The sequence below is a fragment of the Scyliorhinus torazame genome, chromosome 8 (assembly GCF_047496885.1).
Source record: "Scyliorhinus torazame isolate Kashiwa2021f chromosome 8, sScyTor2.1, whole genome shotgun sequence".
Lineage (NCBI taxonomy): Eukaryota > Metazoa > Chordata > Chondrichthyes > Carcharhiniformes > Scyliorhinidae > Scyliorhinus > Scyliorhinus torazame.
In genome coordinates, this window is record NC_092714.1 from 10477016 (window position 1) to 10495883 (window position 18868).

An 18868-nucleotide genomic window follows, 5' to 3' on the forward strand; every position below is an offset into this window, starting at 1 on the left:
TCCCTCTGTGTAAAACCTTCTCTCTGTGTAAAACCTTCCCTCTGTGTAAAACCTTCTCTCTGTAAAACCTTCCCTGAGTAAAACCTTCCCTCTGTGTAAAACCTTCCCTCTGTGTAAAACCTTCTCTCTGTAAAACCTTCCCTCTGAGTAAAACCTTCCCTCTGTGTAAAACCTTCTCTCTGTGTAAAACCTTCCATCTGTGTAAAACCTTCCCTCTGAGTAAAACCTTCCCTCTGTGTAAAACCTTCCCTCTGAGTAAAACCCTACCTCTGAGTAAAACCTTCTCTCTGTGTTAAACCTTCCCTCTGAGTAAAACCTTCCCTCTGAGTAAAACCTTCTCTCTGTGTTAAACCTTCCCTCTGAGTAAAACCTTCCCTCTGAGTAAAACCTTCTCTCGGCGTAAAACCTTCTCTCTGTGTAAAACCTTCCATCTGTGTAAAACCTTCCCTCTGAGTAAAACCTTCCCTCTGAGTAAAACCTTCTCTCGGCGTAAAACCTTCTCTCTGTGTAAAACCTTCCCTCTGTGTAAAACCTTCTCTCTGTGTAAAACCTTCCCTCTGTGTAAAACCTTCTCTCTGTAAAACCTTCCCTCTGAGTAAAACCTTCCCTCTGTGTAAAACCTTCTCTCTGTGTAAAACCTTCCCTCTGAGTAAAACCTTCCCTCTGTGTAAAACCTTCTCTCTGTAAAACCTTCCCTCTGAGTAAAACCTTCCCTCTGAGTAAAACCTTCCCTCTGTGTAAAACCTTCCCTCTGAGTAAAACCTTCTCTCTGTGTTAAACCTTCCCTCTGAGTAAACGCTTCCCTCTGAGTAAAACCTTCTCTCTGTGTTAAACCTTCCCTCTGAGTAAAACCTTCTGTCTGAGTAAAACCTTCTCTCGGCGTAAAACCTTCTCTCTGTGTAAAACCTTCCATCTGTGTAAAACCTTCCCTCTGAGTAAAACCTTCCCTCTGTGTAAAACCTTCTCTCTGTGTAAAACCTTCCCTCTGTGTAAAACCTTCTCTCTGTAAAACCTTCCCTCTGAGTAAAACCTTCCCTCTGTGTAAAACCTTCTCTCTGTGTAAAACCTTCCCTCTGAGTAAAACCTTCCCTCTGTGTAAAACCTTCTCTCTGTAAAACCTTCCCTCTGAGTAAAACCTTCCCTCTGTGTAAAACCTTCTCTCTGTGTAAAACCTTCCATCTGTGTAAAACCTTCCCTCTGAGTAAAACCTTCCCTCTGAGTAAAACCTTCTCTCTGTGTAAAACCTTCCCTCAGAGTAAAACCTTCCCTCTGAGTAAAACCTTCTCTCTGTGTTAAACCTTCCCTCTGAGTAAAACCTTCTCTCTGTGTTAAACCTTCCCTCTGTTTAAAACCTTCCCTCTGGCTACAGATAAAGTTCTCCAGACAAATGATAACAGATTTTGCAGGAGCAATTCATTCAGTCCTTGGTGCATGAATGCAGGACAAAGATCCTTTGATGATTTTTACCAGTTTTACTTTTAATTCTTTCAAACCTTCATATTTGAATGTTGGTTGAAGCATGAATGAATCTTTCAACATAATGATTCAGCAGAGGCTGAAGTGGAATTTATTAAATGAGAACTTGCAAGTGTCCAAGGCCTTGAGATTTGATGGGGAAGCAATGTATGTTTGAGAGAGAAAATAAGAAAGTCACAGATGTGTGGGCAAGAGGAGGACAACAAGAATTCAGAGCCAGCCTTGCCAGCGTACCATCTCCTGGTCTTTTTGACCATGTGTCAAAGCCTGTGTCAGTAAAAGCCTGCGTGCAGCCAATGGGCTTCACCAGCTTTTCCCGGCAGGGTTGACACTGAGCCCCCACAAAAGTTGGAAAATTCCGCCCTTTAATTTTGCACAAAAGTAGAGATAACTAGAAGATGAAAATTATTGAAGTTATTCTCATGATATGTGCAGCAAATATGCAAGCCAAAACTTAATGAGCTTCACACAAACGTTGCAATAACTTTTGCAAAACCCAACCTTGGGCCTGAACACACAACATTCCAGATTCAACACTAAACTGGTGCACTCAGACAGGATCCTTCTCAGCCCATGTCAGTCGGTAATCAATGGTACGTCTCAAATTCAGAGATTGCCTCAGGGATCAACAGTAAAGTAAAATGTCACATACGACGGAGGACTCTGCAGAGACCTGGGAGTATTTGATGTGCCAGTTTCGAGCGAGCTTTACTCTGTATCTAACCCTGTGCTGTACCTGTCCTGGGAGTGTTTGATGGGGACAGTGTAGAGGGAGCTTTACTCTGTATCTAACCCTGTGCTGTACCTGTCCTGGGAGTGTTTGATGGGGACAGTGTAGAGGGAGCTTTACTCTGTATCTAACCCCGTGCTGTATCTTTCCTGGGAGTGTTTGATGGGGTCAGTGTAGAGGGAGCTTTACTCTGTATCTAACCCTGTGCTGTACCTGTCCTGGGAGTGTTTGATGGGGACAGTGTAGAGGGAGATTTACTCTGTATCTAACCCCATGCTGTACCTGGCCTGGGAGTGTTTGATGGGGACAGTGTAGAGGGAGCTTTACTCTGTATCTAACCCTGTGCTGTACCTGTCCTGGGAGTGTTTGATGGGGACAGTGTAGAGGGAGATTTACTCTGTATCTAACCCCATGCTGTACCTGGCCTGGGAGTGTTTGATGGGGACAGTGTAGAGGGAGCTTTACTCTGTATCTAAGCCCATGCTGTACCTGTCCTGGGAGTGTTTGATGGGGACAGTGTAGAGGGAGCTTTACTCTGTATCTAACCACTTGTTGTACCTGTCCTGGAAGTGCTTGATGGGGACAGTGTAGAGGGAGCATTACTTTGTATCTAACCTGTGCTGTACCTGTCCTGGGAGTGTTTGATGGAGACAGTGTAGAGGGAGCTTTACTCTGTATCCAACCCCGTGCTGTACCTGTCCTGGGAGTGTTTGATGGGGACAGTGTAGAGGGAGCTTTACTCTGTATCTAACCTGTGCTGTACCTGTCCTGGGAGTGTTTGATGGGGACAGTGTAGAGGGAGCTTTACTCTGTATCTAACCCCGGGCTGTACCTGTCCTGGGAGTGTTTGTTGGGGACAGTGTAGAGGGAGCTTTATGCTATCTCACCTATGATTTAGGATGAAAACATTGCTGGCACAAAAGAAAAGGTCTTACAAAGCCTAAGGGTAATTGTCTTTAATTCATTCTCAGGATGTGAGCATCTCTGAAAACACTGGCATTTATTGCCCATCCTTAGTTGCCATGGATACAATTGGGTTTTTTGCTCACCCTTTCAGAGGATATTTTAGAGTGTCATGTCGATGAGGGGTCCAGATCACATTGAGGCCCAGGTTGAGTAAAGATGGGGTGGGATTCTTTTTTGGAAAGGACACATTTGTGTACGAATTGAGTTTTTACAACAAGCTGAGAGCTTCATGGTCACTTTACTGATATTGTCTTTCTATTTGAACTGAATTAAAAATCTCAAAATTTTCATGATGGGATTTGAAAATATATTCTCTACATTATTAATTTAGGTCTTCTAAAGTACTGATGCACACCATTTCGGAAGGCAGTTAAGAGCCAACCCACATTGCTGTGGGTCTGGAGTCACATGTAGGCCAGACCAGGTAAAGAAGGCAGATTTAATAAAATCATAGAATTTATCGTGCAGAAGGAGGCCATTCGGCCCATATCGTCTACACCGGCCCTTGGAAAGAGCACTCTACCCAAGTCCACACCATCACTCTATCCCCGTAACCCAGTAACCCCACCCAACCTTTTTGGACACTCAGGGCAATTTATCATGGCCAATCCACCTAACCTGCACGTCTTTGGACTGTAGGAGGAAACCGGAGCACCTGGAGGAAACCCACGCAGACACGGGAAGAACGTGCAGACTCCGCACAGACAGTGACCCAAGCCGGGAATCGAACCCGGGACCCTGGAGCTGTGAAGCAACAGTGCTAGCCACTATGCTATTGTGCTGCCCTAAAGGACATTAGTGAGCCAGATGGGGGTTTTATGACGACTGCCAATGGGTTCATGGGTCATAATGACTGAGGCTAGTTTATAACTCCGGCAGCTGCCTTAGTGGGAATTGAACCCCATGTTCCCAGAGCATTACCCTGGCTCAATGAATCGCCAGCCCAGTGACTTTACCACTACACCAGCACCTCCTCTTTCTAGGAAATGAATTAACGCCAATCGGCTGTATGAAAGTTTGAGTGTTTTGAGCACCTACCCGTAAATTCTTAATTTTCAGACTTCCCAGTTCCTGGAGAGACATCCGGGGGTCTTTTCCAAGGAGACTGACACCATCCTTCAGCCAGCTGATTGTGGGGATGGGGTCTCCGGTGGCCTGGCATTTCAGCAAAGTCGTCCCATCCACACCCAAAGTCTGATTGGCTGGGCCCTGTCGGATGATGGGAGGCGGTCTGTCCGTAAGAACTGTTGAGAAACAGATTTAAAAGGTTACAGAATGTCCAGGGATTCATTCATCCAACTCCAAGAAACAACAATTCCAACAGTCACTGGGAATCAGGATTCCCACAGAAACCCCTCAATCTTGCTCTATCTCTTCATTGCAATCTGCCCCCTCAATCTCTCTCGCCTCCTCTCAATCTCTCTCACCCTCTCTTCTCTCTCTCCCCTCTCCCCTCCTCAATCCCTCTCTCCTCCTATCCTGCTGCAATCGCTCTCTCTCGCTCCACTCTCAATCTCTCTCACCATCTCATCCCTCAATCTCTCTCCCCCCTCTCTTTCTCTCTCTCCCTCTCCCCTTTCAACCTCTCTCTCTCCCTCTCCCCCCTCAATTTCTCTCTCGCGCTCCCCTCTCAATTTCTCTCACCCTCTCAATCTCTCTCTCACCCTCTCAACCACTCTCTCCCCCTTCCCCTTTTAATATCCCTGCCCCCTTCTCCCCTCTCAATCACTCTCTCCCTCCCCCTCTCAATCTCCCTCCCCCCCTTCTTCCCTCTCATTCTCTCCCTGCCCCTCTCAATCGCTCTCCCTCTTCTCTCCTCTCATTCCCTCTCTCCCCCTCTCAATCTCTCTTTCCCCCTCTCAATCTCTCTCTCCCCCTCTCAAACTCGCTGCCCCCTCTCAATCTTTCTGCCCTCCTCTCAGTGTCTCTCTCCTCTTCTCAATCTCTCCCTCTCTCTCTTTGTATATATGACTGAGTGTATTTCTGCTGATTACCCCCTATCACTAACTGGGTTGCCTGACCAGCGGAAACAACCCTTTCAATATTTACCTCCTCCTGATTCTGAATGAATTGGTTTGATCCCTACTTAACCACCTCAGCCACAGGGAAAAGGGGCTCTGCTTCTTAAGTAGTCGGAACCCTCTGCGAAAGAAATCGGTGGAAGCTGATACCATGTTAATTTTGAAAAGATAATTGTTTAAATGCTTGAAAAGAGGAAAAAAGGATCCACGCTTTGGGGAAAGGGTGGGAGTAGGAAGTGAGACTAAATGCATAAGCTTTCAAAAAGCAGCCACCAGTGCGGTAAGCTGGATGGCTCCCTGCTGTGCTGTAAGATTCCATAAGAAACTGGACACTATTCATCCATTTCCCAGCAAAGATCATCGTCTCCCTCAGCGTTGTTATTAATGGAAGTTTAGTAGAAAGTATATAATCTAAATAAATACATTGACAGGTCTGCTGAGTGAAGAGGGATAATGGAATGTTCCAGAATCTGAGGCAGTGCTGATGACAGGAAATACAGCTTGCTTTGGACATGCAGGTCGAAGGTTAAAAGAACACTTAAAGTTCCTAGTGATCTGTGAAATCCTCTCAGACCGTCACATAAATCTTTGTGAAATGCATCTCTCATCTGCCACCCAGGCCAATGCATTTAAACAGATTATAAACCGAAATCTCTGCTGATTGTTTTCACGGCCCAACACTTAATACGTCGGTGGGGCTGTTGCCTGTCCCTCTATTATCCATCGTTTGGTGGCGGCTGTGACACAGTGCGGGGAGAGCAGGCTTTCTGTGTCAGAAGGTTCAAGGTTCAGCCCCCATTCTAGGGGCTTGATTTTATCCAGGGTGACATTCCTGGGGCAGAATCGAGTCCTGCACCATCAAATCGACGTGCCGTTAAATCCATGGCCCTCTCTGCCTCACCCATAATTGGAGGAGGAGCGATGGGTTTTCTTGCTTTCCATGGGAGTGAAAAGGTGGGATCGAGGTTAGACACAGAATCACACAGAACAGGAGGAGGTCACACGGCCCATCGAGCCGGCACCGGCTCTTGGAAAGAAATTTGTTAATTTCAGCGTACACTTCCATGAAAGCAAACCTTGTACCAGTACCCATCCAATTGTTCTTTGTAAGTTCCTATGGAATCGGGTCAGTGCATCCCAGATCATAAGGACCCTTTCTGAGGGAAAGAATTCTCCTTCATTGCCCCTGGCTTTTTTTGACAATCATTTGACAATCAAAGGTCTCCTTTGCCAGAGGAAACAGCTTCTCTCTGGTGGTACTGTCAATACCCCTCATAATTTTGAACTTATCTATCAAATCTTGCTTCAAAAGAAAATTCGATGGGCCTTAGGGAGATAAGGTTCCAGGGCTGTGAGCAGGGGTAATGGGGCTGGCGAGACTGCTCAGCAGGACTTACACAATCACAGAACTGTTACGGCTCAGAAGGAGGCCATTCGGCCTATCAATGATCTGGATGTGAATGTAGGAAGCCTGGTAAGTAAGTTCGCAAATGGTGGTGTGGTCAACAGTGAGGAGCAAGGCCTCAGCTTACAGAACGATATAGATGGACTGGCGAGATGGACAGAGGACTGGCAAATGACATTTAACCATGAAAGTGTGAGGTAATGCATTTTGGAATGACTAACAAGGCAGGACAATGAATGGTCGATCTGAGGATGTACAGGCGATCAAAGGGACCTTGGTGTACGTGTTCATATCTCTGAAGCCAGCAGGTCAGGTAGACGAGGTGGTTAAGAAGGCCTATGGGATTCTTGTCTTTATTAATGGAGGCATTGAATATAAGAGCAGGGAGGTGATGCTGGAGCTGTAGATACACTGGTTAGGCCCCAGCTGCAGTACTGTGTAGAGACCTGGGCCAGGAGTGGTGCACGCAGGCATCAACGGGCCTCCTGGCCCAGTGATTCAGCGGCCCTCAGGGGGCCAGCATGGCGCCGGAGTGCTCTATGCAGGTCCGGCGCTGATACACGGCCATGCACTGCCGGCGCAGGTCCGCGCATGAGCACGGCAGCCGTCTCCACGCCGGCGTAGCACAACATGGCAGAACCCTACAGCGGGCCCGCGCAGAAGGAGGTAGGCCCCATCCAGATCCCGGCCGCCCGCCCATCTGTTGCCCCCGATCGCGGGACTGGACGCTGTGGAAGCCCCCCCCCCGGAGTCTGATACCCCCCCCCCCCGCCCCACCCACCAGGATGGCCACCGCGGCCACGAGCTCCTGCCGCGTGGTACGAGGTTCAAACCACGGCGGCGGGACTCGGCAGGAATTCAGCCCGTCGACCGCGGGGAATCGCCGCAGGGGCCTCTTTCAGCGGCCCCCGACCGGCGCCGCGTCGATCGCGCGGGTGAGATCGGCGCCGATTCTCCGGTTGCCGGAGAATCGGGTCCCGGCGTTGGAGTGGCGTGGCGGGAATTTCCCGCGTCACTGGCGATTCTCCAACCCAGCTTGGGCTCGGAGAATCCGACCTGGTCACCACACTATAGAAAGGATGTGATTGCACTGGAGAGGGTGCAGAGAAGATTCACCAGGATGCTGCCTGGGCTGGAGCGTTTCAGCTATCAAGAGAGGCTGGATAGGCTGGGGGTGTTTTCCCTGGAGCAGAGAAGGCTGAGGGGGGAACCTGATTGAGGTGTACAAATTATGAGGGACACAGACAGGGTGGACAGGAAAGACATTTTCCCCTTGGTGGTGGGGTGAATAACCAGGGAGGCATAGATTTAAGGTAATGAGTAGGAGATTCAGAAGAGATGTGAGGAAAAGCGTTTTCTCCCAGAGAGTGGTTGGAATTAGGAACTCACTGTCTGAAAGGGTGTGAGAGATGGGAATCCTCAGAAACTTAAGAAGTATTGAGATGAGTACTTGAAGTAGCATAGCGTACAAGGTTACTGACCACGTGCTGGAAAATGGGATTAGAATAGAACCAAGAACAAATAACAATACAGCACAGGAACAGGCCCTTCGGCCCTCCAAGCCTGTACCGGTCATGACACCAACGTTGGCCAAAACCCTCAGCACTTCCTTGTGCCGTATCCCTCTATACCCATCCTATCCATGTGTTTGTCAAGATGCCTTTTGAACGCCGTTAATGTATCTGCTTCTGCAACCTCCCCTGGCCACGCGTTCCAGGCTCTCACCACCCACTGCGTATAAACCCTGCCTCGCACATCTCCTCTAAACTTTGCCCCACGGGCCTTAAACCTATGACCCCTGGTGACTGACCCTTCCACTCTATCCATGCCTCTCATAATCTTAGTTGCCTGATTGTGGGCTTGGACACGATGAGCTGAAGGGCCACTTCCATGCTGTAAAGCTCTGTGACTATATGACTGCACCGGCTCTCCAAAGGGGCATCATGACTTTGTGCCATTTCCCTGCCTTTCCCCCATTCCCTCTAATGCCCTCTCGAATGCTTTGACTGACCCTGCCTCCAGCACGCTTCCAGGTAGTGCATTCCAGGCCTGAGCCACTCACTGTCTGAAAAGGTTTTTTCTCACATCACATTTGCTTCTTTTGCAAATCGCCTTCAATCTGGCTTATTGGCCAAATCGCCACCTTCTCTGCCGTAATAACTCCACGGCCGGTGTTTAATGGGGACATCGCCTGCCAGCTGGTGCGCACCCTCTGTCACCTCCTTTCGAGCAGATCAGGTTGTGCCAATCAATGGTGGCCAGGGGAGGGCTTTTCCTGGGATCAAGGCTCTCAGCTCCTGGATCCCTCAAACAGGGAGCTAGTTCCAGAACCTTCCACCTCACACCGCCGGGAGCTCGCAGGCAAAGACAGCAGGATTTGCTTCAGGTGAATACTAGTGGCATAGGGATGAGGCCCTTAATTGGCATTGATTACCCATTTAGCACAGGGCTAAATAGCTGACTTTTAAAGCAGACCAAGGCAGGCCAGCAGCACGGTTCAATTCCTGTACCAGCCTCCCCGAACAGGCGCCGGAATGTGGTGACTAGGGGCTTTTCGCGGTAACTTCATTTTAATAATGAAGCAATTTTCATTTCATTTTTCACTTAAGGGACTCAATTGGCGATGGCCGTGGGAAGACCATCCATGATCTTACCCACCCTGGATGTAATCAGGCCTGAGGCAGGAAAACGGTGGGGTTAATCCCACTCAGCACTCCCCTGCCTGTTTAAATGCCCCAAATCTACCGGGGGGGATGGGGATTACATTCTGCCCTATGGCTGTGACCTAACCTTCTCTGCTGTAAGGAGAAAAATTGAACTTCTCCTTCGCTACACATGAATGAAGTTCCACCCAGGTACCATTCCAGTAAATCACTTCCGCACCCTCTCCAAGGCCTCATGCTTCTGAAAGTGTGGTCCCAAAAACTGGACACAATGGTCTGTATTTGCCGAAGTACTGGTTTCCACTGGCGCTGGGAGTACGACCCAGGTGAGAGTCTCTCTCTTTTAGCCACGTTAATTTATGCACGGTGCTCGCCAAATTCCATCAGGATCCCAGTATCGGGCCGGCACATCGAGCGGGCGGCCCAATGCCAGGTCTGCCCCCCCCCCCCAACACACACACACACACAACGCTAATCCTGCCTCCGTGCTGACAAGTATCCCACCGCAACCACGGAGTAACAGATCATCCCTACAGCGCGCACCCATGAGGGTGACCGCACCAGCTCCCCATCGACACCCGCACCGGCCCCCTCAGCTCCACCCCCCCACCCCGCCTCCCCATTAGTAACCCCCATCGGTCACCCCCGTCAGTCATCCCCACATCAGATTCTCCTGTCAGACTCCCCATCAGAGACCCCTATCAGAGACCCACATCAGAGACCCTCCCCATCAGATACCCCCCCATCAGAGACCACCATCTGAGACCCCTATAAATCATCCCTGCTTTAAAGCTGAAGAGCAGTCCAGGCAGTTCAGTGAAAAATTATGGCATTTTCACTTACCCTTCCCTGACATCCGCTGCCTCAGACTAAATTGTTTAAAGCAGCAGCTGTTGCAAATGTCAGAGGCCTCATCGAAAGCTAGCTACACTTGAATTGAGCTTCCAGTCTGTCAATTAAATTAAAATGGATGCAAATCACGAAATTACACCCTCCCGCTGACACAGGGCGGGTACCATGCTGAGCCCACCAGCGGCAGGTCATAGATTTTCATAGAATTCACAGTGCAGAAGGAGGCCATTTGGCCCATCGAGTCTGCACCGACTCTTGGAAAGAGCACCTTCTCCAAGCCCACACCTACACCCTATCCCCATAACCCAGTAACCCCACCCAACACTAAGGGCAATTTTGGACACTATGGGCAGTTTAACATGGCCAATCCACATAACCTGCACATCTTTGGACTGTGGGAGGAAACCGGAGGAAACCCACGCAGACACGGGGAGAACATGCAAACTCTGCACAGACAGTGAGCCAGCCGGGAATCGAACCTGGGACCCTGGAGCTGTGAAGCAACTGTGCTAACCACTGTGCTACCGTGCTGCCCTTAGGGTCAGAGCATTGCAACCCGTCTTTGGCGGTCGCTCCATTCTCCGCCCAATCGGTATTCCCGATCACGGAGTCGGACAATGGAGAATCCATCCCAACATTGCATCTGAAGCTTAACCAGTGTTTTATAAAGGGAAGGTTTATGCTACCTAAACTATCTTATTGTGTAATTGAAAAACGTGTCACACACAAACAAAAGCGAGACTGTGCCACAACTGCACTTGTCAAGAACTGGAGGTGAAGGCCCGAGATTTTGCCGTGCAGGATATTAGCCGGTTGACAAGAGAAAATGAGGTAAATATGATCTCTCATTGAAGGCCGTTATCAATGCAGGCACAGAGGTAAATGGGATAATTGAAGCGAGCCTTGTAACAATGGAACAGACAGAGGCCAAGAACGAGTCCTTGAGCGTAAGAGACAGGAATTTTCTCATTACCAACATTCTTTGAACATGAGGCCTTCACAGGACACCCACAGTTCATCACTAAACTGTCAGCAGGTGTGACTACCCTGTCCTCTCAGCCAATACTTGTCTCTCTCTCTCTCTCTCGCGCACTTTCCCATTTATTCCACTCACAGCTCGTGCAGTGAATCACACGGCCTTGTGGACAGATATTAAAAAATACTGCCTCGCCGTTCATTCTGAATGACCTTTTAATCTACATGTAAATTCGAATCGGATGAAAATGCATCACTTTGTCAACTTGTGGAGGTCGCAGCCCAGAGGTTACTTTACAAATCCTTCCTGAGGAGCTGCTTCCGCTGGTTTACAAAAAAAAAACCATTGGAGGGAGAAAAGCGGGTGAAGAAAACAATTCTTATTCCTGTCACAGAACTTGAGTAAGGCCACTTCTTTTTTCTCTCAAAAAAGACCAGGACAAACGGCGGGGGGGGGGGTTGCTCATTGAATTCACCTCACACACCAGAAAGTCGGAGTCTGTGTTCAAGCAATTTCCGCCTGCCATTCCTTGACGGATTTCTTTCCTCGTAAACCCTGATTGCTTATCGTCTGACACACTGTGTCCACTTTTTTGTTGTCAGGACGAGGGACCCTTGGAGGCCTTCTGGCGTCAACCCCCTCCTCTCCTCCCCTCACCTCCAACACACATACATGCACACGCACACAAACACATGCACACGCACGTACGTGTGCGCACAGGGGCAGCCTGTGGGGGCTGAAGGCTGGCAAGTGGGTCGGTGTCACTGAGGTCAATCAGGCCGGATGGTGGTGGTGGAGGGGGGGTGGGGATGGGGGGGGTCTGAATTGGGGTGCCAGGATGTGGTAATCAAGGGGCAATGACCTTTTTTCGCTGGCCGGGAAGCCCTCTTTTGGGAATGGGAGCACAAACAGATGAAATGTCCTCCTTTAGTCCGCAAAGATGCCTCGTGCCCTTGGTAAGATACCAGTGGTGGCACGAGAGCCCTACGGTGGGCGGCACGGTGGCACAGTGGTTAGCACTGTTGCTTCACAGCTCCAGGATCCCGGGTTCGAAGCCCGGCTTGGGTCACTGCCTGTGCGGAATCTGCACGTTCTCTCCGTGTCTGCGTGGGTTTCCTCCGGGTGCTCCGGTTTCCTCCCACAGTCCAAAGATGTGCAGGTTAGGTGGATTGGCCACGCTAAATTGCCCCTTAGTGTCCAAAAAGGTTGGGTGGAGTTACTGGGATACGGGAATAAGGTGGGGGGGTGGAGGCGTGGGCCTAAGTAGGGTGCTCTTTCCATGGGCCGGTGCAGTCTCGATGGGCCGAATGGCCTCCTTCGGCACTGTAAATTCTATGCTTCCATGATTCTTAGGGAGGCATTTGGCAGCGTCGGGGCCTCAACTGTCCTCGGCATCACAGGCCAAAATCCCAGTCGAGGTGGGTAGGCAGCCGGCATGGCACCCCATTCCCGAGTGGGATGAGCTGGCGGGTACCAATGAGGAGTAGCTATTTCACCAGATTCATTCCCTCCAACACGCAGAGAGATCGGCAACAGATCGCGGTCCCAGCTTGGGTTCGGATCTTGAGAGAGGAATCTGCGAGGCACCCAGCAAGCACATTTCACCCACCCCCCGCCAGTGCGCCCGAAAAAACAGAAGCGAAACTCAAAGGCCTCCGTGCGAAGGAAGACGAAGGACAGCGCGACGTGCACAGGGCTGTGTTTGCTGGCACTAACCCATCTGATGGTTCAGGTAATCCCAGAGTCTATGGATTCCGAATACTGGAAGCCCTACTAATCAAGCAGCACTTGTCAGAGCTTAGATCAAAAAGCTAGGAGGCAGCACTCCAAACAAATCCTGGGCTAAGAATGTCTTAATGACTGGGTTTGCTCTGCACTTACTGCTTCCTCTGAAGCAATCCATTAGCCGTGGCTAATAGGATAAAACGTGGCTTTGAGAACTGAGATTGTAAACTGTGAGGGAGGAGGTGAACGTTGATCTGAATCTGTCAGTCAGCTGCAGGCCCCACCCCATTCTTATTTGGATAGATAAGAACAAGGACTCGAGATTAGCGAAAGCAAACTTTCCCTCAGAGGCCGAGAAAGCAGCAATTAGAATGGGACACAGGGAAATGCCAGAGACATTGAACAAGTATTTTCTATCTTCACGGGAGGAGGCACAAATAACTTACCAGAGTTAGTTCGCAACAAAGGGTCGAATGGAAATGAGGAGCTTCAGGATACTATTGTTGGTAAAGGAATCGTCCCGGGCAAATAAGTGGAATTTAAAGTTGACAAATTCACTGGACCTGATGGCCGACAGCAGAGGGTTTTGGAAGAGTTAAGTCCTCGATTCTGGAATGATTGATGGGCATTAGATGGCAGCAAACATTCCTGCTGCTGAAGGAAGGAGGGAGGGAGAGAAAGCAAGGAGCCTCCAGTCAGGCCAGTTAGCTTGTTGCAAGCTGGGGGCAGAATGACAGAACCTATTATTGTGGACACGGTAAAGGGCACTTAAAGGAAACTTGCAGACCTACAGCACTGTTCACCGAACAGGTCAGGATGCTTCAGAACCAGTGAAAATCTTAAATGTCATCTCTGTTGTGATGTAGGGAACACAGCGACCAGGCTGTGCACAGCAAGCTCCTGCTACAGCAACCTGATCATGACCAGAGGATCTGGTTTGCTGTGATGTCGAGTGAACGATAAATAGTGACCAGGCCACCAGGACAACTCACTCTGCCCTTCTTCGAAATAGTGTGCCGTGTGATCTCTGACGTCCAGCCAAGCAGGCGCTGGGGACTCACCCAAAAGGCAGCACCTCTGGCAGTGCAGTACTCCCTCAGTGCTGCTCTGGAAGGTCAGCATTCGTGATTTTGCACTCATGTCCCGGGGTGGAACTTCAAAACCACAGCTGACAGCTAAGAAATGGTCATCTGAATTGGCCGGATCTGAGTGTTTCCAGCAGCTTTTGTTTTCACTATAATAAAGATGTCTTTGCCCAATTATATAGAGCCGTGGTGAGACCACACCTGGAGGACAGTCTACAGTTTTGATCTCTTTAGCGAAGGAAGTGTATACTTTCCTTCGAGGGGGTGCAATGCAATGAGGCTAATTCCTCAGTAAACAAGGCCTATTTTTCTGACAGATTGGGAGAATGCGAGCTGATTCAATGACGGGTCTAAAATTCTTAGTGGGCTTACAGGGTAGATGCTGAGAAAATGTTCCCCCTGGCTGGAGAATCTAGAACATGGTGTCACAGTCTCAGAATAAGGCGTTGGCCATTTAATAATAATAATAATCACTTATTGTCACGAGTAGGCTTCAAATGAAGTTACTGTGAAAAGTCCCTCGTCGCCACATTCCGGCGCCTGTTCGGGGAGGCTGGTACGGGAATTGAACCCGCGCTGCTGGCCTTTTTCTGCATTGCAAGCCAGCTGTTTAGCCCACTGTGCTAAACCAGCTCCTGTAAACTAGCCATTTATAACTGAATGGCAGATGCAACGTAATGTGGATAAAAGTGAAGTTCTTCATGGAATCCAGACAGTGCAGAAGGAGGCCATTTGGGCCTTCAATGTCTGCACCGGCCCACTGAAGGAGCAACCTACCTCGGCCCACTCCCCCGCCCTTTCCCTGTAACCCCATGCATTGATCATGGTCAATCCACCTAACCTGCACTTCCTTGGACTGTGGGAGGAAACCGGAACACCCGGGGGAAACCCACGCACACACGGGGAGAATGTGGAAAATAGATGGCAAAGTTCCTTTTTGCTCGTTTCAAGCGTCGCGAATCTCGCAGAAGGCCTCTTGTGGGATTCAACAAGTCAGGCGCAACGAGGCCATTAAATCGCGCCCATGGTGTTGAGATAGCAAATCTGCCATGACCATATCGAAATGAAATGAAAATCGCTTATTGTCACAAGTTGGCTCCAAATGAAGTTACTGTGAAAAGCCCCTAGTCACCACATTCCGGCGCCTGTTCGGGGAGGCTGTTACGGGAATTGAACCGTGCTGCTGGCCTGCCTTGGTCTGCTTTCAAAGCCAGCGATTTAGCCCTGTGCTAAACAGCCCACGGATGGCGGAGCAGGCTCAAAGAGACGAATGGACTCCTCGTGCTCCTGTTTTCCATGATTCTGTGTTTCCAACAAGAGAAATCTCTCCACTCAGAGTGCTGTGAATCCTTGGAATTCCCTAACCCAGGAAGCTGTGGAAGCTCAGTCCTTGAGTCACGGTCAAGACGGGGTCAGTAGAGGATCAAGAGATACGAGGACAGTGTGGAAAAGATGGAGTTGAGGTAGAAGGCCAGCTGTCATCTTGTTGAATGGTGCAGCAGATTCCAGGGGTTGACACCCTGCTGCCCCCACCTCTGTTGTTTTAACAACTGTATTTACACAAAACCATTCACATTTGGGCAGCACGGTAGCATTGTGGATAGCACAATTGCTTCACAGCGCCAGGGTCCCAGGTTCGATTCCAGTTTGGGTCACTGTCTGTGCGGAGTCTGCACATCCTCCCCGTGTGTGCGTGGGTTTCCTCCGGGTGCCCTGGTTTCCTCCCACAGTCCAAAGATGTGCAGGTTAGGTGGATTGGCCATGATAAATTGCCCTTAGTGTCCAAAATTGCCCTTAGTGTTGGGTGGGGTTACTGGGTTATGGGGATGGGGTGGAGGTGTGGATCTTGGGTAGGGTGCTCTTTCCAAGAGCCAGTGCAGACTCGATGGGCCGAATGGCCTCTTTCTGCACTGTAAATTCTATGATTCACAACCGCCTGCAGGATATTGCAGCTGAGGAGGTAATTTTTGAAGTGTAGTTACTTTTGAAGTGAGCCAATCTGTGCACAGCTAGCACCCACAAACAGCAGTGCGATAAACCATTGGCTAATCGACGTTATTAATAAGACAGTTGGTCAGAAATACTCTGGACGGGATTCACCGTTGCCCAACCCCGAAATCGGGAATGCGATTGGGCGAAGAATGGCTCCCGACGCCAAAATCACGACAGGCGCCGGTTTCACGCTGGGTCGCGATGCTCCAAATAGGCACCATCGAGACGCACGCCGCGAGCAGTTGCAACCCCGTTAGAATGTCATTAACGGGCTCACTCGCAATGCTTCGCCTCCAATAGACCGAGTCCCCCACGGCGCGGGCCACGTGTGGTCTCAGGGGTAGTGAGCCTGGCATGGCGGAGAGAGAGAGGGCATGTGGACAGTGTCCAGCACCACCATACTCCACCAAGAGCTGTGTCGCTGGCCGGGGGGCTTCAGCCAGTGCTGGGGGAGTACTGGGGGGGCTGGCCAGGAGTTGAGCTGTGGGGTCAGGGTAGACGGATACGCAGTCCAGCACAACTGACACCATCTTTTCTCGCGCGATCGGTACGTTTGGGCAGCACAAGTGGATAGCACTGTGGCTTCACAGCGCCAGGGTCCCAGGTTCGATTCCCCGCTGGGTCACTGTCTGTGCGGAGTCTGCACGTTCTCCCCGTGTCTGCGTGGGTTTCCTCCGGGTGCTCCGGATTCCTTTCACAGTCCAAAGACGTGCAGGTTAGGTGGATTGGCCATGATAAATTGCCCTGAGTGACCAAAAAGGTTAGGTTAGGAAGGGTTATTGGGTTACGGGGATAGTGTGGAAGTGAGGGCTTAAGTGGGTCGGTGCAGAGTCGATGGGCCGAATGGCCTCTTTCTGCACTGTATGTTCCATGTTTTATGTTTGTCTGTGTGGGCATGGGCGTAGGCGTATGCAAAGCTGCAGCTTGTCAGACCTGCGCATGTCCAGCACGGATCTGTTAATTCTCCCACCGTTTTTCGCGCATTCCCGAGTGTTTCACGCGGTGCTGGTGCTAGCCATTCACCGGTAACGGAACCGTTGCGGGTGCGGCGCCGATTTCTCCCTCGTGAAGCACCACGGAATCTCCGTTGGCGTCAGCGCTTAGACGCAGGAACAGAGAATCCAGCCCTCTGCCTCTCCACCTACCTCTCCCTTAAGATGCTCCTTGAAGCCCAACATTTAGTCTTGGCATTTGGCCACCTGCCTGATATGTGGCTCAGCCTCAGGGTTTGATTGACAACCATTCCCGTGAGGCACTTTTGGACATATGACTGTTAAAGCTGTGATACAAATGCATCACCCCTCTCCAATGCAAAGAGTTTCATTTACATTGGGAGTCACAAATCCCTCACGTATTCCAGTGTGCGCATGCTTCCACATTCAAACAACAGATTTTTATGCCCAGGACTCTTCCATGTTCTTGCAATCTCCTCGCCTGCCTTTAAATGTCTTACCGTTTGTCTTGCTGAGGAGATCATCTCACAACCGCCTATTAAGCAAAGATAATTTAGTGTTCCCAACACTCCAACGCTGTGCTGAATTCCCCAGGAATGAAAGGTTAATCTCTAGAACAACCCCAACCAATGGGAGACAGAACACGGGGGCAAAAAAAGAGAGATTTTTTTTTTCACCTTGTTTGAACACTTCTGTTTATTTATTATAAAAAATATTAGAGATGAGGAAAATAGGGCTTAGAGCCACTTCTCTTCTCCGTCCCAATCACTGCCCTCTGACCGTTTGATCCGATGCTGCCTTGCTCTGGTTGACCTGTAAATTTTTCCCAACTTTATCTCCTCTGTGTGACTTGGCATCCCGATAAAATGCCGTCCCAGATTCTCCAGTTAGTCCCAGCATCCAAACTTCCGGAGTGGGAGAATACTTTCTCACTCTTTCATAATGTTTCTCTGTGCTAGCCAGAAACAGCGAATGTTTGCTGTTTGCTAAAGAGCTGGTCATTGACTTCAGGAAGCAAAGTACCTTACACACCCCTGTCAGCATCAACGGGGCCGAGGTGGAGATGTTTAGCAGCTTCAAATTCCAAAAATCTGTCCTGGTCCACCCACGTCGACGCGATCACCAAAGGGGCTGGTTAGCACACAGCTAAATCGCTGGCTTTGAAGGCAGACCAAGGCAGGCCAGCAGCATGGTTCAATTCCCGTACCAGTCTCCCCGAACAGGCGCCAGAATGTGGCGACTGGGGGCTTTTCACAGTAACTTCATTGAAGCCTACTTGCGACAATAAGCGATTTTCATTTCATTTCGCCAAGAAAGGACATCGCCGACACTTCCTCAGGAAACTCGGCATGTCCACATTAACTCTTACCAACTTTTACAGATGCACCATAGAAAGCATCCTATCTGGCTGCATCACAGCCTGGTATGGCAACTGCTCGGCCCAAGACCGCAAGAAACTTCAGAGAGTCGTAAACACAGCCCAGTCCATCACACAAACCTGCCTCCCATCCATTGACTCCATCTACACCTCCCGCTGCTGGGCAAAGCGGGCGGCATAATTAAAGACCCTCCCAACCAGCTTACTCACTCTTCCAACTTCTTCCATCGGGCAGGAGATACAGAAGTCTGAGAACACGCACGAACAGACTCAAAAACAGCTTCTTCCCCACTGTTACCAGACTCCTAAACGACCCTCTTATGGACTGACCTCATTAACACTACACCCTGTATGTTTCATCCGATGCCGGTGTTATGTAGTTACATTGTGTACCCTGTGTTGCACTGTTATGTATTTTCTTTTATTTCCTTTTCTTCCCATGTACTTAATGATCTGTTGAGCTGCTCGCAGAAAAATACTTTTCATTGTACCTCGGTACTCGTGACAATAAACAAATCCAATTCAATCCAATCCAATTTTGCAGAGATCGGGGGTAGGGTGGCGGGGGTGTGTGATGATACCCTCTGTCTTCTCAATCCTTAACTTTCACAGTGAGACACGCAGAGACGGGGAGAATGTGCAAACT

General features: G+C 49.7%; 1 protein-coding gene across 18 annotated transcripts in view; it reads right to left on the minus strand.

The window, feature by feature from the left end:
• The window catches only part of robo2 (roundabout, axon guidance receptor, homolog 2 (Drosophila)), a 1628477-nt gene that overhangs the window by 142655 nt on the left and 1466954 nt on the right, over positions 1-18868 (minus strand). For all 18 annotated transcript variants that reach the window (XM_072513070.1, XM_072513078.1, XM_072513075.1 and 15 more), the window contains exon 9: positions 4211-4416. In XM_072513070.1, the coding sequence (XP_072369171.1) occupies positions 4211-4416 (206 nt within the window). The remainder of the gene's footprint in view (positions 1-4210; positions 4417-18868) is intronic.